The sequence below is a fragment of the Manacus vitellinus genome, unplaced genomic scaffold (genome assembly GCF_001715985.3).
Source record: "Manacus vitellinus isolate BGI_N305 unplaced genomic scaffold, ASM171598v3 scaffold_3_pilon, whole genome shotgun sequence".
Classification (NCBI taxonomy): Eukaryota; Metazoa; Chordata; class Aves; order Passeriformes; family Pipridae; genus Manacus; species Manacus vitellinus.
This window is the reverse complement of record NW_021940535.1, coordinates 26,406,726-26,424,605: the sequence shown is the minus strand read 5'-3', so window position 1 is coordinate 26,424,605 and position 17,880 is coordinate 26,406,726. Positions and strand designations below refer to the sequence as shown.

At 35.7% G+C, this 17,880-nt stretch overlaps 1 protein-coding gene across 1 annotated transcript in view; it reads right to left on the bottom strand.

Annotated features, from left to right (window-relative positions):
• The window catches only part of CRPPA (CDP-L-ribitol pyrophosphorylase A), a 108,184-nt gene that overhangs the window by 59,252 nt on the left and 31,052 nt on the right, over window positions 1-17,880 (bottom strand). The window contains exons 4-5 of the mRNA XM_008920360.2: window positions 10,408-10,512; window positions 3,824-3,869 (exon numbers count right to left, since the gene is read on the bottom strand). Coding sequence (XP_008918608.2) covers window positions 3,824-3,869; window positions 10,408-10,512 — 151 coding nt within the window. The remainder of the gene's footprint in view (window positions 1-3,823; window positions 3,870-10,407; window positions 10,513-17,880) is intronic.

Below are 17,880 nucleotides of genomic sequence, written 5' to 3'. Positions count from 1 at the left end.
AGTTATAAACTTCTACTGAGAAGCATCATTTAAAGTTTACATGTTGGAACTAGAGTTCAAAGATACCTACCCTGAGGGCAGTAGTCCTAATGGAATTTTTTTAGGATGTTTTGTATTAACCTGATCTTAACTACCTTTCTAGATGAGTCATGCTTATTGTAAGACAATGTTTTCTTACTTCAAGACTATTAAAAATAGGCGTGTGCCACCTTGTCTGCATACTCTACAAGTTTATACCTGCTTAACTAAATAAAAGTATTACATTTGCTGTTTATAAAACAAAGGATGTTAGGATTCAGACTTTCACAATGCAGTTATAAAAAAGACTTGAGGAAGTTAACAAATTATTAAGAAACGTTTTAAGAAAACAGTTTCAAAAGAAAAATAACTCATTAGTCTATTTACATTAGTGAAATGTTTCTTTGTATTGCCTTAAATAAGAATGATATATATAAATATCTAAAGTACAAAAATGTATTTAGGTATGTATGTTTTTCTTATTTCCATCTGAGTCAAGTTTAGCAAGCTCAAAGTTGTTGAACTGTTGAAGGAAACCAAAAGTTTCAATGACTAATAAATATGAACTGTAGATTACATGAAATTTGGAATTGTAGTCAAAAAATTAAATGTGTACACTCTAAATGTGTTCTTCATCGCTACTGAATTCATCCAGTGATAAAATGTGCATCCAGCACAGTAAATTGGGTAACTTAGTAAGAAAGAAATCAGTTGTGAAGACTGCAACAGTAGTGTGGATCTGGTGTGAGGCCAGAGCCCTTTGCACCCTACACCCTCCTAGCCCACACATTTAGCTTCTGGGACATCTCTCGAGAACCTTGGGAGCAGGCAAGGTGGTCTTCCAAGACCTGGTACTTTGAACTCAGCTTCACAGAGTCATGCAGGACTTCTCCTTCAGGCTCTCTACATGGCACAAAAGGGGAATGACAAGTAGGAGTGCATCATTTACAAGAGCATGTAGTGATAGAACAAGTGGGAATGGCTTCAAACCTGAGAGTAGGTTTACATTATATACTAAAAAGAAATTCTTTACTGTGAGGGTGTTGAGGCACTGAAACAGGTTGCCTGGAGAAGTTGTGGATGATGCCACAGCCACATGGGGGTACATCAGAATGATGCTCAAAAGGACCAAAAATACGTTGTCCCCCTAAAAATGCTTTAAGTGGGGCATGAACTGTGAATAAAGCACCTGTCTAATATTATTTGCATGGTTCAACTGCCCACTACCAAAATAAGTCATGTTATAACCACGTGAAGATCTGGTATTTGAAGTCTTTTAAAGGGCACAAAATAGATAAGGCACAATTCTCAAACTGCAGTCTTGGAGTACTAACAGTGCCATTTCAAAACCCCATTAAAGATAACTAATTATGTAACATAACTCTGTTATGCAGTGTCCTAATATGCAAGCAGTATAATGAGTCCTCTGTAGCAAAAGGAGAAAACATGTGCAGCTTCTCCTGCAATGCAATGCAGCAAGAAGCAAGTCTAAACTTCAGTGATCTTAAAGTACAGTTTTTCACAGACACCAGGCATAATAGAACTACTGTGGTAAGCAGTATATACTGCATGCTGCTACAACAACAGAACACTGGATAAGTAGAGATCAAGTAAGGGATTAGCCTGATTGGCCACCATGAAGGTCTTCATTTTTACTTTAAACTACACAAACTTTTTATTATAACCATCAGTTGGAAAAGACTGTACTGGCTTCAGGGAAAACAAAAAATGTGATAACATGATGAAATACACATATAAAATATGTATCTATGAAGAGAATGTCTGGTCATTTACAGCATTTTTTCTCCAGAAAGAGTTAGTGAATGTTCCTTTCATTCAAATAAGCTGCATTCTCATTTTCTACACAAGCAGTTTTAAAAAACCTGCTTGGAATATATCTTAATTTTAAAATAAATTATAACTAATCTCCTTTAATGACCTGTGAGATTACTGAAGACTTTGTGTATACAGAAACATGGAAATTCACTTGTTGTTTCAAATTTATAATTTTTTTAACACCACTGAGAAAGGGTCTGGCTTCATCTTCTTCACTCTGCCCCATCTCATATTTGTACATGTTGGTTACGATCCCCCTGAGCCTTCTCTTCTCCAGATAGAGCAGTCCATGCTCTCACAGCATCTCCTCATATGACAGACATTCCACTACCTTAATCATCATGATGGCCCTTTGCACGACTGTCTCCAGAATGACCATGTCTTTCCTGATGGGGGAACCCAACACTCCAGATGTGACCTCACCAGTGCTGAGCAGTGGGGAAGGATCAGCTTCCTCAACCTGCTGGTCATGCTCTGCTCTACTGTAGCCCAGGGAGCTGTTGGCCTTCTTTGCCCCAGGAGCACACTGCCAGCCAGTTTCAATTCATGTCCACTTTTCTGGTCTGTACTTCATCAGTTTGTCAATGAGAATGTCATGGGAGATAGTGTCAAAAGCCTTGCTGAAATCAAGACAAACCATATCCACTGCTCTCCAATTATTTCTACATTTCATTGCAGAAGGTTTGTCAGGCATAATTTCTGCTTTGTAAATTCGTGTAAACTAATCCTAGTCACCTTCTTGTCTTCGATATGTTCGGAAATCCTGAGCTTGAAAGCTAAGAGTGTGGAACCTCTAACAATCCTACACAAAACAACATTTTCAAAAATTCCAGGCTTCCGGTTATGAAGATAGAAGCTCTTCCTTTCTTGTCAGAACCAGAACTTCCAAGGCTTCCCAGCCCTGTCTTCTTTTGTGCCTAAAAAATTCAGTCAGGTAGTTCTAACAATGCATATAATATGTAGTCTTTGACCACTGTAATAACCAGAAGCTTTAAACTTGTTGCATACCTGGAGGTCTAGATAAGCACCTTAAGAGAATACCACAGCAATGTCTGAGCTCAGTTTAGGTTTTCTAGTTTGTCTATAGTGACAGAGTTGATCTCAGCATGGTATAATTTACCCAAATCAGAAGCTAAGCTTGTAACAACAGATGAGACACCGAAGCAAACGTCCTAACAGTACACAGGTTTTCCTCTAGTTTTCTTAAATATGAACTACATTCTTTTCTCTGGAAAGGTATTTTTAATCCCAAGGTAAGTGCCTTTCTCTTCATCAGTTTCTGCGGTTTTATCCCTCAGTTCTCAACAAAGAGTCAGGCAAGAGTCCCTTGAATCACTGCCTATCAGTTGACAATAACCATCGGTGTGCTCGTTATACATGCAGTACTCGACAATTCTTCCTTTCTATACTGACTCACTCTAAAAACAATCTAGATAAAGGCTAAATCCAGTCTTTATGTTAAACTGCTATGAAACCACTGTTACCAGTACAAAAAAAAGGTTAAAAACCAGTTCAACAAAATACTTATAGATTAATAAAATACCTTAACATCATGTAGTTGCTGTATTAATTTAGGTAATAACTGGCTGTGTGTAAGACAGTGAAGAGCCCTAAAGAGTTAATGTTTAATTTTCAGTCTACTACTTAGCTTAGAAAGATGGAACATATTCAGAATTGATCTGCAAAGCAAAGAAAAAAATAAATTGTTTATTCCTTATAAAGCCATTCAAAATTTATCTCTGTTTGACTGTAATATACACAGCTTTTTTAAGGTTCTCTATTCTAAGAGAAGTAAATAAAGGTAAATATGCATAATACAAGTATTCCAGTGAACAAGCTAAAACAACTTGCCTCAGCACATTTCATCCATCATAAAACCTTTCTTAATGACATTTCAAATTATAGCACACAAGATTCTTAATTAGACTCAGAAATATGCAAACTGACAGTCACAAGGACAAACACATACCCTTAATAATCGATTCAGCTGCATACAGATCCCGCTTGTAGGTCACCTAAAGGACAGACAAGCCTCATTAGTTTTAACACAGCAGGAAGGAATGCAAAACCAATAAAATAATGCCCTGAAGGCAATTCTTTACATTTTAAATACCATAAACAAATGATATTGTCAATTTCTTAATTTTGGTAAAATATCACTGGCAAGTTATGAGAACAGAGGTTGCCAAAATTACTGGAAACTTGAGGAATCCTTTTTTAAATACTTAGATCTGCTTAGAACTCCTTTGAAACCTAAAACTATTTTCAATTCTCTGAAGAATCATGAACACATGATACTGCATCTATTTTCACACATTCATTCTACTCTAGTTTTATTGCAAAAAAATTTCATTTTTAATAGGACTCAAGATCATACAAATGACAACCAAGGAGCAATCTAGTTATTATTTTTACTAATATAGGCGCAATTTTTCAGTAGTGCAAGACAGTTGCTGTTAATGAGAGTCCAATTAATCAGTGGGAGTCAGTGAGACTACAAGGAGACTTTGTGTGAGCTTTCAGAGAATTAAAAACCAGCAAGATCTTCTTGAAGGTATTCATCAGATCAAGTTAGATGGACAATAAGACACTGAGTATTTACTCAGTACTTGCAAAAAACACCTTTCATACTTGCCTTTGTACCCTCATGGTGGTTGACAGTCCCAGTAAAAGGCTTTGCAAATAAAATAATGTAAAATTAAAGACAGTATCTACCCAAGACATTACCAGTCTTTGGTAGCAATGTCTTCACAATGACATGCTGTGACTTGAACTGACATAACTCTTTAATATTTGTATTTGGTTTGACTGTAACTTCCATTTATGTTAAATAAAATTTTATTGGATTTTCTGCATTTGTTTCTCTAGTCTGAACAACATTTTTCCTCAAAATGTCCTGCAGAGGATTCCAAGAGCTCTAGTGCTGCAAATTAAATCTTACAGCAGAAGGACACCGTTGTAGGTATCAGCATCTTAGTCTCCAAATAAGTGATTATTTGATTTTACCATAAAGATTCTTGTAACCACTTTCCTTTTGATCTCATAAATGAAGCTCTGTATTGTAGTTAGAAACAGACAAATAATATTACCTTCCTCATCACTTCCTCAAGGCATCATATTCTTTTAAAATTAAAAACTAACTTACTTCCATACAGTTTGTCCTGCAGAGGAAGCAGCCAGAGAACGAATCTAGCCTGAGAAATCTTATGTGTCTCAGTTTACATGTCTACTTACTGTTGGGAAGAATCAATGTCTTGAAATCAATTTTAAGGATAAGGAGTGACCAATTTTGTTGCAAAGTTTCTTTCTATTAAGTTTCTAGAGTGCTTTTACACTGAACTTTCAGTAAAGCGTAACAGATTATCAACTAAAAACCTTTCAAGAAACAAAGCTAAGGTCTATCAGAAGTGGTCTCACATACTCTTAGGTTCACAGTCTCTTTGAGGTGCAAAAGTACTTTTAAACAGTCTGATCTAAAAAAAAAAATTTAGGTACAGTCTTCAAGAAAACAGCAGAAAAGAATAAAATGCAAGAAGGAACCTTTAAAAAAATCTCCTCTGAAATTCTGAGCCAGACATCAGCAAATACTTTTTAGTGTAGCTTCCTAAAGAAATAAATCATCTGAGACCATATCCCATTCTCCATATGTATTTCTTTTATTATCTTTGATTCTATAAGCTAATTTCAGGTTAAGCTTCACGAAAACAGTAAAGTTAACAGAAAAATCCTGCCAGACAGCACAGGTGACCACCACTTACCAGTCAGAGGACAGATTCTCTACATCCCTTTCAATAATGACTAAGATGCTAAATCAAACCAAAGTTTCTCTTAACTTATGGATATTCACAATGCCTCTGGATTTTCCTGTGTTGATTAAGACATGTTTCTGCAATTTAGCTGATACTTATTAAAAAAGGCAGACAACCATGGCATATAAACCCTTTGGTTTAACTCAAACCACTGATTATTTTAGTATGAATGTGCTTCAAACAATTTAGATTAGTCAACACAACAGTTAATTGTCCTAGGCAGCTGTACTGTTTTACCTCTAGTTTCACTGAAGCGGATTTGCATTCTAGGTTCACCCCAGCTGGAAGCAATTTAGATTTAGTCAAATCAATGAGGAAGAATACTTTAATTGACACTCTATACCACAAAGTAAGTAAGGCAGCATTATCCAGTCTTCACAGGTAAGGTGCAAAACATCATGGTGGGGGGGAACAAGAAAAATGATGCATAGGATTTCTCTTTGTAGAAGACAGATTTCTACCTCATCCATTTTTGCTTTTCTTCTATCACATTATGAATCTGAATCTCTACATACTTATAAAATTTAATCTTTTTTTCATGCTCATGTCTGAAGGTTCCTTATTTATCAACAGTTGCTCAGAACTTGAGTCTGGATTTTATTACAGTATTCTAGATGCACTTGTAATATTAGAACATCTCTAATTTCATATTCTTGTTTCTATATCAATGGCTGATATAAGGTATTTTGCCCACACACAGTGGAAACTTGCTATCTTCTGTGATTCCTACACTACTTTCAAAGTCACTGCCCTCCAAGAAATATTCTCTAAATATGATCTATACTTGGTTTGTTTCTAAAAACACTCCTATATATTTGGCTGCAATGAAAAGCATACCTTTTGTTAAAACTGTTTGCTAAACAATCCTTATCAATAGGTTATTTCTGATCAATTATATTTTTATTTACAAATCTTTAAATCTTTGTCTGAAAAGTTTATCAGATGGATGTTAAAAACCTTAGACACAATAACAGTTTCTGCAGAACTGTACATGGTGAGAATTACCTTTGAAATGTATCAATTATCTAATGTGTCATCTATTTAATGAGAACTAGTAAAATTACAGTCATCCTATTATTAATTAAGATGCAATGCAGTAAGAAGTCAAACTTCTGCAAGCTGTGTGTTGTATCAGCATTACCATGTTATCAGTAAAATTATAATCTTGTAATAAAGTCTTGAAGTCAATTTCACAAAATAAGTAAATTCCATGTTGGTTGACATTAATTACATTAGTCTCTTAACTCTTTATTAATCAAGTTTTGCCCATAGAAGAACACCCTTTTTGTTTTGTTGGTCAATATCAAACTCACAGGTTTCTAACTCGGATTCTCACTCCTCATGTGACAATACTATTTTTCGTTTTTTTCCTCTTGAACATCCAATGTTCCAAGATTTTTAGAATGTTGTTGCTGCAATCCAGAATATCACTAGACCAAATACTAGAACTCAACACAAATACCTCACTGTCACAGAACATGAAAACATGACCCGCTTATTTAGCAAAGGCAGAATAGTCTTACTTATTAAACATACCTCTACTTTTCTGTATAAGAAACAATCTATTTTATCTATTTAATAAAGCCACAAAATCATGAGACAGGGTTTTTTGTTTTGTTTTGTTTTCCCATGTACCCTTCTCTCTCAATGGTCAGACTGCAAGTTTTCGCTACCTAGGAAAATGTTCTTTTAAAAGTTCCCCAAAGTTATTCCTATTCAATATTTAAGAGTCTTCTTCATACTAATTTAGCTTGATGAACACTTCAGATTTACAAAACTGCACAGTAAATGCAAAAATATAACTCTTTACTGAACAAATACAATAAAGTTATGATCACACATACACAAAATGTATTGCATTTTACCATAATGAAGTTTTTCCCCTCTCTTATACTAAGATATCATACAGATCTCCTTCGTATGGAATATTTTTGTAGGATTATAAAATAATCATGTTTTTTAGAAATGGTGAGGATTTTTCGCTCTGTCAGCACTGTCTATAAATCCGTATCAATGTTTTAAAAATCTTCTTACATTGATTTTTTCATCTGTGTTATACACACCTATATATTAGAGTCCAACAAATACATTCTGTTGATTTCATACTTAAAGAGCATATTGCCCCAGAATATTTAAGGTAATTTTGCTTCAAAGATGGCAAGCACAGAGAAACTGAAAATGTGGGGTTGATATTCTCATTCTGTTTCCTTTTTTTGCCATCCTGATCCCAATATCTTATAAATAGCTATATAATAACTACGTTTAAAATAGAACATATAAATATTTATAACGCTGAAGCAATTTGAATGTTCCTGCTTGGTTGTTGTCACTACAAAGAATTATTTTAATTTTGCAATTTGTTCCCAGAAAGTAAATACACTATGTCTTGCTTTAGCTCCAACAATGACTTTGAAATGTTGCTTTTCCTAATGTACAAGTAGACACTCCTCAGGTACAATACTCAGTACTAATTCAAGAAGACAATATATAAGCATACACAGGTTTTTCCCACAGGTTTGAGTCATTTAATGTTATGTAGGTTGTATACCTAATAAATAAACTGAATTCTTACAAATATCTGATCTTAAAGATTCCAGATCCTCATAGGATGAAACTGGTTTGTAATACTTGAACTTTAGAAACTCTCCTCCATCTATTAATTGACAACAGATTTTCAGTTACACATCCTCTGAAACCTCAACTGAACAATTCTTAGGTATTTCAGTTCTTATTTATTCGGATGGAATATCCTTTTGCCTCATGTTGAAAAAATAAGACTGAGGCCATTGGGAGCACATCAGTTCTTGGCATATGAAATATCATTTATCTTAGCACTGAAAAACCTAACAGAAAAAAAACAAACATATATTACAAATTATGTTATTACACAGCTAAGGGAAGACAGTTGTGTTTCTGAAACGTGATTAGTAACAAAGAGCAACAGTTCCTAACCATTTTGTAGGCAAGGACCATTTGAGAAAAGTGGTAGTCTTGTGCACTTTGTCAAACTGCACAGACTGAGCACAACTGTTCTCTTCCTTAATGATACTGCTTCAAGTCACCTGCCAAACACCTCGGTACAGAGTGACCAACACCTGGGTGCTATTCAAAAAGAAGAAGCTATCTTCCTCCATAGTCTCTAATCTGATAGAAGTATTTTCTGCAGAAACAATCTAATATTTCACAGATCTCATTTTTGTGCCTTTGACTTTTAATGTCTCCACAAGCAGCAGAAGACACCAGTGACTTTTAGCTACAAAATGAGAGATGGAATAGGTTATTAAAAGGTACAGATAACTTTAATGACACAGCACCAGCATCTTTGTGCATATCGTATATGGCATATTCACTGCTCTGCACCACCTGCAGCACAGGATCTGCACAGAAATGGGTGCCCTTGCTACTGTCACACTCTGAACGATACTATCAGCACTGAGACTCTTTGGTGGGTGACCTTGGTTGGATGCCAGGTGTCCATCAAAGCCACTCGGTCACTCCCCTCTTCAATTGGATAGGGGAGAGAAAAATCAAACACAAAGAAGAACGAGAGGAAGCCCAGCAGAGGGGTGCTAAGATGGTGTGAGAGAACTTGGGTTGTTCGGCCCAAAGAACAGAAGAGGAAGGGTGGGGAAGGACCACAGAGAACTAAATGAACATTATAAAGAACTAAGTGAACATTATTGGTGTATCTTGTTATCCTTCATGTAAGTACCATGCCTTACAATGAGAACAATGAAATCACCCAAAAAAATTATGTCATGTAAATATGCACGACATAATCTGTCCCTTAGAAGAATAAATAGGAAAAGAGACCATATACTCTTTCAGAAAGACTATGTCCCAGCAAGAGATGGAAAGAAGTTTATGTATGCAACCAATGCACAAGTAAATTTTGCTGTTAAATTGCACAGGAAATTTGCATTGCAGACTCAGGAAATTACCTTTCTTTGTAAGATTTATGGTCATACTATTAGAAATCATGTCCCTTTGGAGGAAATTTACCGTCAAAGATAGATGGAGTGATTTGAGCTGCTTCCAGATCCTTCAACGTGCTAATGAATAAAATAAAATAAACTCTTAAAAATTGCATGACACAACAGCTACTGAGAAAGAATAATGTCCCACCATTCAAAACAATGAAATGCAATACTTTCAAGCAGCAGGGATGTATACTTTGGCACCTTTACAGACACCTCCTTTGTTAGTCATCAAGAACCTACAGATTACCAGACAAGGTGAATGATGTTTAAAAATTTTTAGAAGATTTTTTCAAGAGATCTTAAATATTACACTGTTACTGAATGTAATGAACTGCTCTAAAAATCAAATCGGTGACAGCCAGGTATTTGGCATCAGAGAAAGAGTGATATCCTCACACGAAAAGTTGAGAAAAATAGACAAAAGTTATAGAAATAGCAGAAGAAAGCTCATACCATAAAAGAAAGTCCTTAGTTTTAGAGATTATGGATTTATAGTTTTACAGATTTTCAGGTTATTCAAGTACCTAGTTGGTTTTCCTACTTAGAGAAAAATACTGTCTTCATTGATTATCTCTAGTAACATCTGCCCAAGTCTGTCTACAAAAACAAGTTCTAAAAAGGGGTCATGATGATACAAAACCAGTTATAAAATTTGAAAGAGAAAAGCCTAACTTACAATTGAAAACACATCTGAATTTTTATGATAATGTGCAAATTTTATTAATTTTAAATGATATATAAAAACTAGATATTATTGCCTTTACCTTCCAGAGGTCAGCTGTTCCTTCAACAAGTTTGGCATTTGTTTTACAGTATTTCAGAGCCAGATGCAAACATTCAGTTCCATAATCCAGGTCATAGTCTGTACACTGTAGTAATTAAAAAAGAAAATACATCCTTAATTAGCCTTAAAGAAATCATACTTTTAAGCAGCAACAGATTTGCTTTCATTAATTAAAGCTTACATCTCAATAGTCCTATCCAGAATAATACAACTGTATTAGTTAGGTAGATTCAGAATGGACGAGAAATCAAAAACTGTTCCAAGAAGCTTATGCCAAATTGTAGGTATCCAGCAGTGTTACATAAGTAAATAAACATTTTATAAGCACAGATGAATTCAATTAGGTGCTGCAAGTATCTTGCTAAACCTTTACATTGTTAACTAAATGAATGAGAAGTTACATGTATAAAAAAAATTTTTGATGGAGTTGAGAGAGGCTTCATCAAAAGACATCATTGACCTTCCAGTGACAAACCTTTAGAGTATGGAAACAAGTTAATAAACTCATGACTCTTCAAATTCCGTGTCTGTGTTGGTTGCTGCATCATCCAAAAAGGATGGTAGTAACTATGAACCTCTGTATTCTTTATGTGATTCCCTCTATCTTTTTCTCCAGTTACCTGCACAAAAATAGCAAAGTCTCATGGTGCCTCACAAGCCTTGCAGGAAAAAAAAACCAAAAACAAAGAACAAAAAAAACACCAGACAAAAAAAAGTTTGTCCACTTTTCACTCACCTAGAAAAGACATTATTCTCTCAACACCCCTTCCCAAGCAGTTCAGCTTCCTATAAGTAGTGATTATAAGAATCCTATTAATGAAAAAACTGAGTAGGGAGCAGAATTTCCTGAGCCAAAACATAGGTAGAAAAGCAGGAACAGTATCCAGTCTATATTAAAGAGTGAATAGCCAACAGTAAGAACAAGGCAATCATATCTTCTTACTTTCCCAGAATACTCCCTTGGCCTCATATAAAGCTATTATTCTGGCTTCGGAAATCCCTAAAATAAAAACTCCCTGAGGGACACACTGAACCAGAAGTGACTGCCTTAACAGTATTCAGTGAATTACAGGAACCCTGAATTCACCCAATTATTTTTTGAATAGTAGTATTTTTTAGCAGCTGCATCAGGGCACATCTGATTCATCACTCTTTTCATCACATGCTCTGTTGTTCTCACTGAAAAGGGAGTGCAAAACCACCTTCTCAGCCCTTCAAAGTGCTCCACCACATCTCTTCTCACATCTTCCCACAAATAAGTCATGTCGCGTTTGGAAGTTTTACAAAACTTCGTAAAGGAGGGCAAAACAGTTGATCATTTATCTGCACTTACCTATGAATTTTACCATAACATTCTTCTAAAAACCTTCTTAGTCAGCCCTCATCTCTACTACACAGAAAAAAAATGTGTAACTCCACTTCCTGTTCCAAATTATTTATGAACAAAATAACAGCGCAAGTCTCAACACAGGCCATCATGAAACTCCACTAGTGGTTTACTGCTAAGAGAACTGGTCATGCACTTTACCTTGTTTCTTATCTTCTAACAATACTCTGGTAAATACTTACTCTTATCCCAAATCTTTTAAGTTTCCTTAAAGAGTCTTTAGTAAAAGCTTCTGTGGAACATCTTGTTATGCAAGTAGGTTGTTATCAGCTTCAGCAACCTCAAACAAGATGTCAGTTAACTCCTTAGAGAATGACAACTAGCTCTGCAATACATAAGCTTTCCTTTACAAAAGCTGAAATAACCTTCCACTGTGTCAAATTTAACCATGTGTCTGCAAATTCATGTTTCGAAGATACCAGTAATTTTCAGTCTCCTCCAGGATTCAAGAAATCAAAATTGTCAAGAATGTAAAAATCTGAGTTAAAGAAGAACCAAACGAGAGTGCTTCAATACAACTTGACTTCTTTATTAATTTCCTCAAGAAGTTTAATAAAGCAGATGAAGGATACATTTTTAGTTTCTATTCTTGTTTTATAGTGCATCAGTGATATTCAAGGAATTCATTGGCATGACACGTCTGTATTGTATTACTAACACACATAGATATCTTACAAAAATCATAGCTATCACTTTTACATTATTTAAATTAGTAATTTTTGTCATTTTAGTTTGTCAGCCCACTTAGAAAAGCAATTTAAATGTTACAGTTCTCTACAGTAGTCTTTAATCACTTTGAGTTACAAAACAAGAGACACAAGACGACAGAATAACTTAGAAAGGGGTTTCATAAAGACACTTTGGAATATTTTTAAATTATGCAGAAATTACCTATAGTCTTTAAATAAACAAGATACAAAAAAGTTCAACAGAAAATATAAAGGAATAGGGAACTCTAGCTCCAAAATATATAAATTGCAGTAATCCCTCAAGTAAAGAGGTCCAGAGATAAAGTGCCACCAAACCCAGAAATGACCTAGTAATTCTCAATTCCAAATATTTATTACCAAAATTGCTCCTTTTTTTTGGTTTTATTTTTAAGGAAAATTTTCTGGTACAACAGAAACTGTTTTCTACTAATGTGAATAACATACAGATTAAAAAAAACCCTATATATTTTTACTTTGCTTCAGAATGGAAGAAAAAAAACTCGGAAAAAATTAGCTTGAAGGAATTTACTTTTCAATAAAATTAAGTTACATCTTTTTAATATATCAGTAATGAATGCAACTAGGACAAAACTAAGCAATTCCAACTTTTTGGCAAGGTATTAATTACAGTTAATTAGTTGGGAGTGGAGAAATTCCATAAATGGGCTAAAGCATCTTGAGGGTATTGCTGGCTTCAAGGGATGAAATACGACACAAAGCAAAGTAATAATTAAAACCATATTTCACTAACACTTGTATATCATGACATTTACCACTCTTATTATCTGTAATTGTTTCAACCTAAACACATTGTCACAGTGTACTGTTCTGCAAGTCTGATACGCTGATGTCAGAAGAGAACAATGAAATGAAGTATCAGCACAAGACTAGCTTAATTTATATACTATGCATATGCTAAACAGCTTCATAAGTGAAATTTTAAATCCATATTTAAAGTGCACAATTCAAAATCTATGTTGCTCTAAGAAATTCAGTTAACAAATTATGCATTATTAGGGAGGACCTATAAAAATAAGTTGTGCATTCAGGCACAGCATCATCAGCCAGTCAAGGGAGGTGACTGTCCCTCTCTGCTCAGCATTGGTGTGGCCTCACCTTGAGTGCTGTGTGCAGTTTTGAGCACCACAATGTAAGAAAGACACAAAGTGCTGAAAGGAGGGATACAAAGATAGTGAAGGGCCCAGGGGGAGGCCATATGAGGACCTGAGGTCACTTGTCTTGTTTAAACTGGAGAAAAGAAGCCTGAGGGGAAACCTCATTGCAGTCTACAACTTCCTCATGAGGGGAAGCAGAGGCGCAGGCACTGATCTCTTCTCTTTGTGACCGCTGACAAGACTCAAGGAAATGGCATGAAGCTGCGTCAGGGGAGGTTTAAGTGGGATATTAGGAAAAGGTTTTTCACCCAGAGGGAAGGAACAGGCTCCTCAGGGAAGTGGTCACAACACTAAGCCTGACAGAGTTCCAGAAGCATTTGGACACACTCTTGGGCATATGGTGTGATTCTTGGGGTTGTCCTGTGCAGGGCCAGGAGAAGGACTCAGTGACCCTTGTGGTTCACTTTCGACTCAGGATATTCTATGATTCTACAAAAATCTGTGAGGAAAATTCTTACTGACCCAGGTGTGCCACCATTCTCATCCTAAGTCTTCTGTATGTATTTTAGCGTACATCTAGAGTCAATTTACAATACAAAAATCTGTTTAAAACTCCTACTATTTCTAAAGTCTCTTTATGACTGAAAGCCTTTTTAACATAAAGTTTGACAGTGTACAGTTAACTGAGCTTGACATGCACACACAGCTTTGTGAAACAATAGAAATAGTTTAAGTTTCAGACCACAGATTTGAAATTGTGGAAACAGCTGGAAATACTGGCACAAAACATATTCACAAAAGAAAGAAAACATATTAGTTTAGCTCTTTAAATGACACAGAAGAAAATATGTTACTTAAAAATGCTTTTGTACTGTAGAATATTCAAAGACATTCTAATAGGTGTTTTTGGGAGACTTTTTTGTGGGTGTCTTTTTTGTTTATTTGTTTTCCAAGAGTGGTTGTTTGAATAAAATACTATGGGTGGAGAGAGATCCAGAATTTTAGCATTACACCAATTCTTCTTCCTCTTCCCCCCAAATTAGTTTGAGAATATTTTGAAAAATACAACTTCTTCCTAAAATGCAAGGTATACTGTTGTCGCCTAGAGATGTGAACATGGAACAAGGGGTTAGAGAAAAGAGCAGCTACACAACCTGTGTGTCCCTGGTACTAATACTCCATATGCTCATTTGTTTCCAATACTCTGAACTCTACTTTATTGTATCTTTATACTGATAAAAATTTTGAATGGATATATGGAAACCAGTGACAGAACCCGAGGGAATGGCCTGTAGTTGTGTCAGGGGAGGTTCAGGTTGGATATTAGAAAGATTCTTCACCCAGAGGGTGGTTGAGTGCTGGAAGGTGGTTGGCTCCCCAGGGAAGTGGTCACAGCACCAAGTCTCAGAGAGTTCAAGAAGTGTTTGGCAGTACTCTCAGGCACATGGTGTGACTCCTGGGGATGGTCCTGTGTAGGGATAAGGGTTGGAGTTGATGATCCTTGTGGTTCCCTTCCAACTCAGCAGATTCTGTGATTCTGTAGTAACCATACAACAGAACAAGCATGGATGAAAAAAAAGTCATTACAGCACTATCAGTCTCTTATCTTTTCATCATTCCTTAGTTTATAAAAAAAGGATGCAAAATCAGTATTCTTTATGCATTAACTGAAAGAAAATCTTCGGATTTGCTCCTTTACACAGGTATCATTAAAGCCTGTGTAGAGTCGGTATTTATACTTCGGTAACGATTGACTGACTCATCTTTAGCACTTTTTCCACTGTCAGCAGAGTCTCCGTTTTACTCTCCCATGGAAATCTATTCAATAACAATATCAGAACACTTGCACTTCAAGTGCATAACTAATTAACAAAAGCAGAGCTTTATGATTTTTCCAGATCTTTGCAAATCAAGTTTCCACTGCTGAAGGGCCAGAATACATCACGAACATTCATCATCAGGAACATTTTACTGAGTTAAAAAAGAAGCAGACACAAGCTCTTGCTGAACCTGAATTTGCCTATTTTTATTGTATTTCATAAAGATTTTTTTTTGCCATGCTCATTACCATGGAAACCAAAAAATGCTGAATCCAACAATGGATTTGGAGCAAGCACTCAGCCTACAGCAATATGCCACAGCTAAATGAGAAATAGCAGAAGAAGCAAAAAGGAGCAAACGTGAATGAGGAAACACTGAGATGAATGCGAGTTCAGATCAGCTCATCTCTGAAACTATTTTTACTGTAGTTAATTATTAAAACTGCTGTGACATACATCCAGATGCAGTAGTACTTCACAGTGAAGAGAACAGATACAGCAATTTACTCTGTAACACAGTTAAGCAAGCCTTAGAGACAACATATAAGCGCACACAACTTTTTCCTAATGTTACTCTGACCAAGTCCACACAAACTAACACAATAAAAATCAGAATACAAGCTAGATGAGGATAAACAATGGCACTGGTATGAAGAAGAAATACTTGATGCAACTAAGACATAGGTATTAGTCAGACTGACTTAATAAAACGGGTACCGAGTAACTGTGAGACAGTGTTGATTTTTCTGATATCAGAAAAGGACTGTGTAAGGGGAGGCTCAGCTTGGACATTAGGAGCAATTTCTTCACAAAAAGGATGATTAGACATTGGAATGGACTGCCCAGGGAGGTGGTGGAAGGCATTTAAGCTGTCCTTAAAGGCATTTAAGGAAAGACTGGACATGGCACTCAGTGCCATGGTCTAATTGACATGGTGGTGGTTCAGTCAAAGGTTGGACTCCATGATCTCAGAAGTCTTTTCCAACAAAATTGGTTCAGGATGAATCTGTGTGACAAAGAAGTCATTTTGAGTATGCAGCTGAACATGGAATTTCAGAGCTCATATAAAATTTCAGTTTTTTAAAAAGTTGTATTTTATTTACAGTGTGAAGAAATAAGAAAATGATAGTATTCTATGTGACAACAGCAGCAGTCAAAGTACTGTGTCAGGACTCATTGTTTACAGTTTCAAAATTATCTTGTAAATTGGAAAAATACTTGGAAAGGAACTATACAGACAAGACAAAGACAAGAAACATCTTGTCCTAGTATAGAAAAATACAGATTATTTAGGTTATTCTAAAAACATGTAAAGAAGTAACTGTTCACATTTTTCCAGTAAAAAGATTTCTAAATATATCAAGTTCTAAAATTAAGAGAGAATTTAAGCAAGCTTGGAAACAGAGGTGAGCCAAATTCAGGCCAAGTTAAACTGCTGTGGGTTTTTTTTAACAGATAAGATTATTTACTTCAGAAAAATCACCTCTTGAAATTATGCAAGATTGGTCCTTTTCCTTACCTTTCAATACAATGAACTGTCAATAACAAAGAGAGGAAAACTTCTAGCATCACTACCTTGTCTTCTTCTTTGCTATCTCAGAACAAGCAGAAGATGACAATTTAGGTCAGTGGTCTCCCATACGCTGGATACCAGGACTCTCACTCAGTATTCTACATTTTCTGAGCCTGTGCCAAACAGGTGATTCTTGTGGATACAGGACACTTACCAGGGCAAATCCTCTGACACTTACAACAACATTCTCATAATCCAGTCTAACTTTCAACTCGAATAACTGCAGTTTCCTTAACGTACATCTTCCAAATTACATCTAAAGACAAAGTGCCTTTTCACTGCCACAGAGATGCCAGATTTCACCCAGGGAGTGGAAGCTTTGCACCACTGCACCAAACAGTTCCAAGAGCTAATATGTGAATTTGCAAAATGCTGTTAGATCCTACAGGATGAGGAGTGACATCAAATGGAAGCAATTATCCCATTAGCAAAAAACCTTTTTTTTTCCTTATGCAAGGCATCAGAATCTCTCCAAACATTCTTGTGGTAGAAATTAATTAAGGCAAGGTGGGGATTCAGACAATATCTTGGCTCTACCATTGCACCAAAGAACTAATCAAGTACAGAGCAATCTAAACTAGCATAGTTTTCTCAATAGACCACCAATCTAGTTTCAGTTTTTGAATAAAAGAAAGCATTACTGACAAAACTAATTTAGCATATTTACCCTGAAAAGCATTCCATAGAATTGGGCAGGTTTTAAGGATGCGGAAAAACTATTTATTCCTCTAAATTTTAGGACAAAGTTGCCAGGGTAAAAAGATGCCAGACAGGCATGGAGGAGGGCTCTGCAGAGGGACCTGGACAAACTGGAGAGTTGGGCTGATTCCAACAGGATGAGGTTCAAC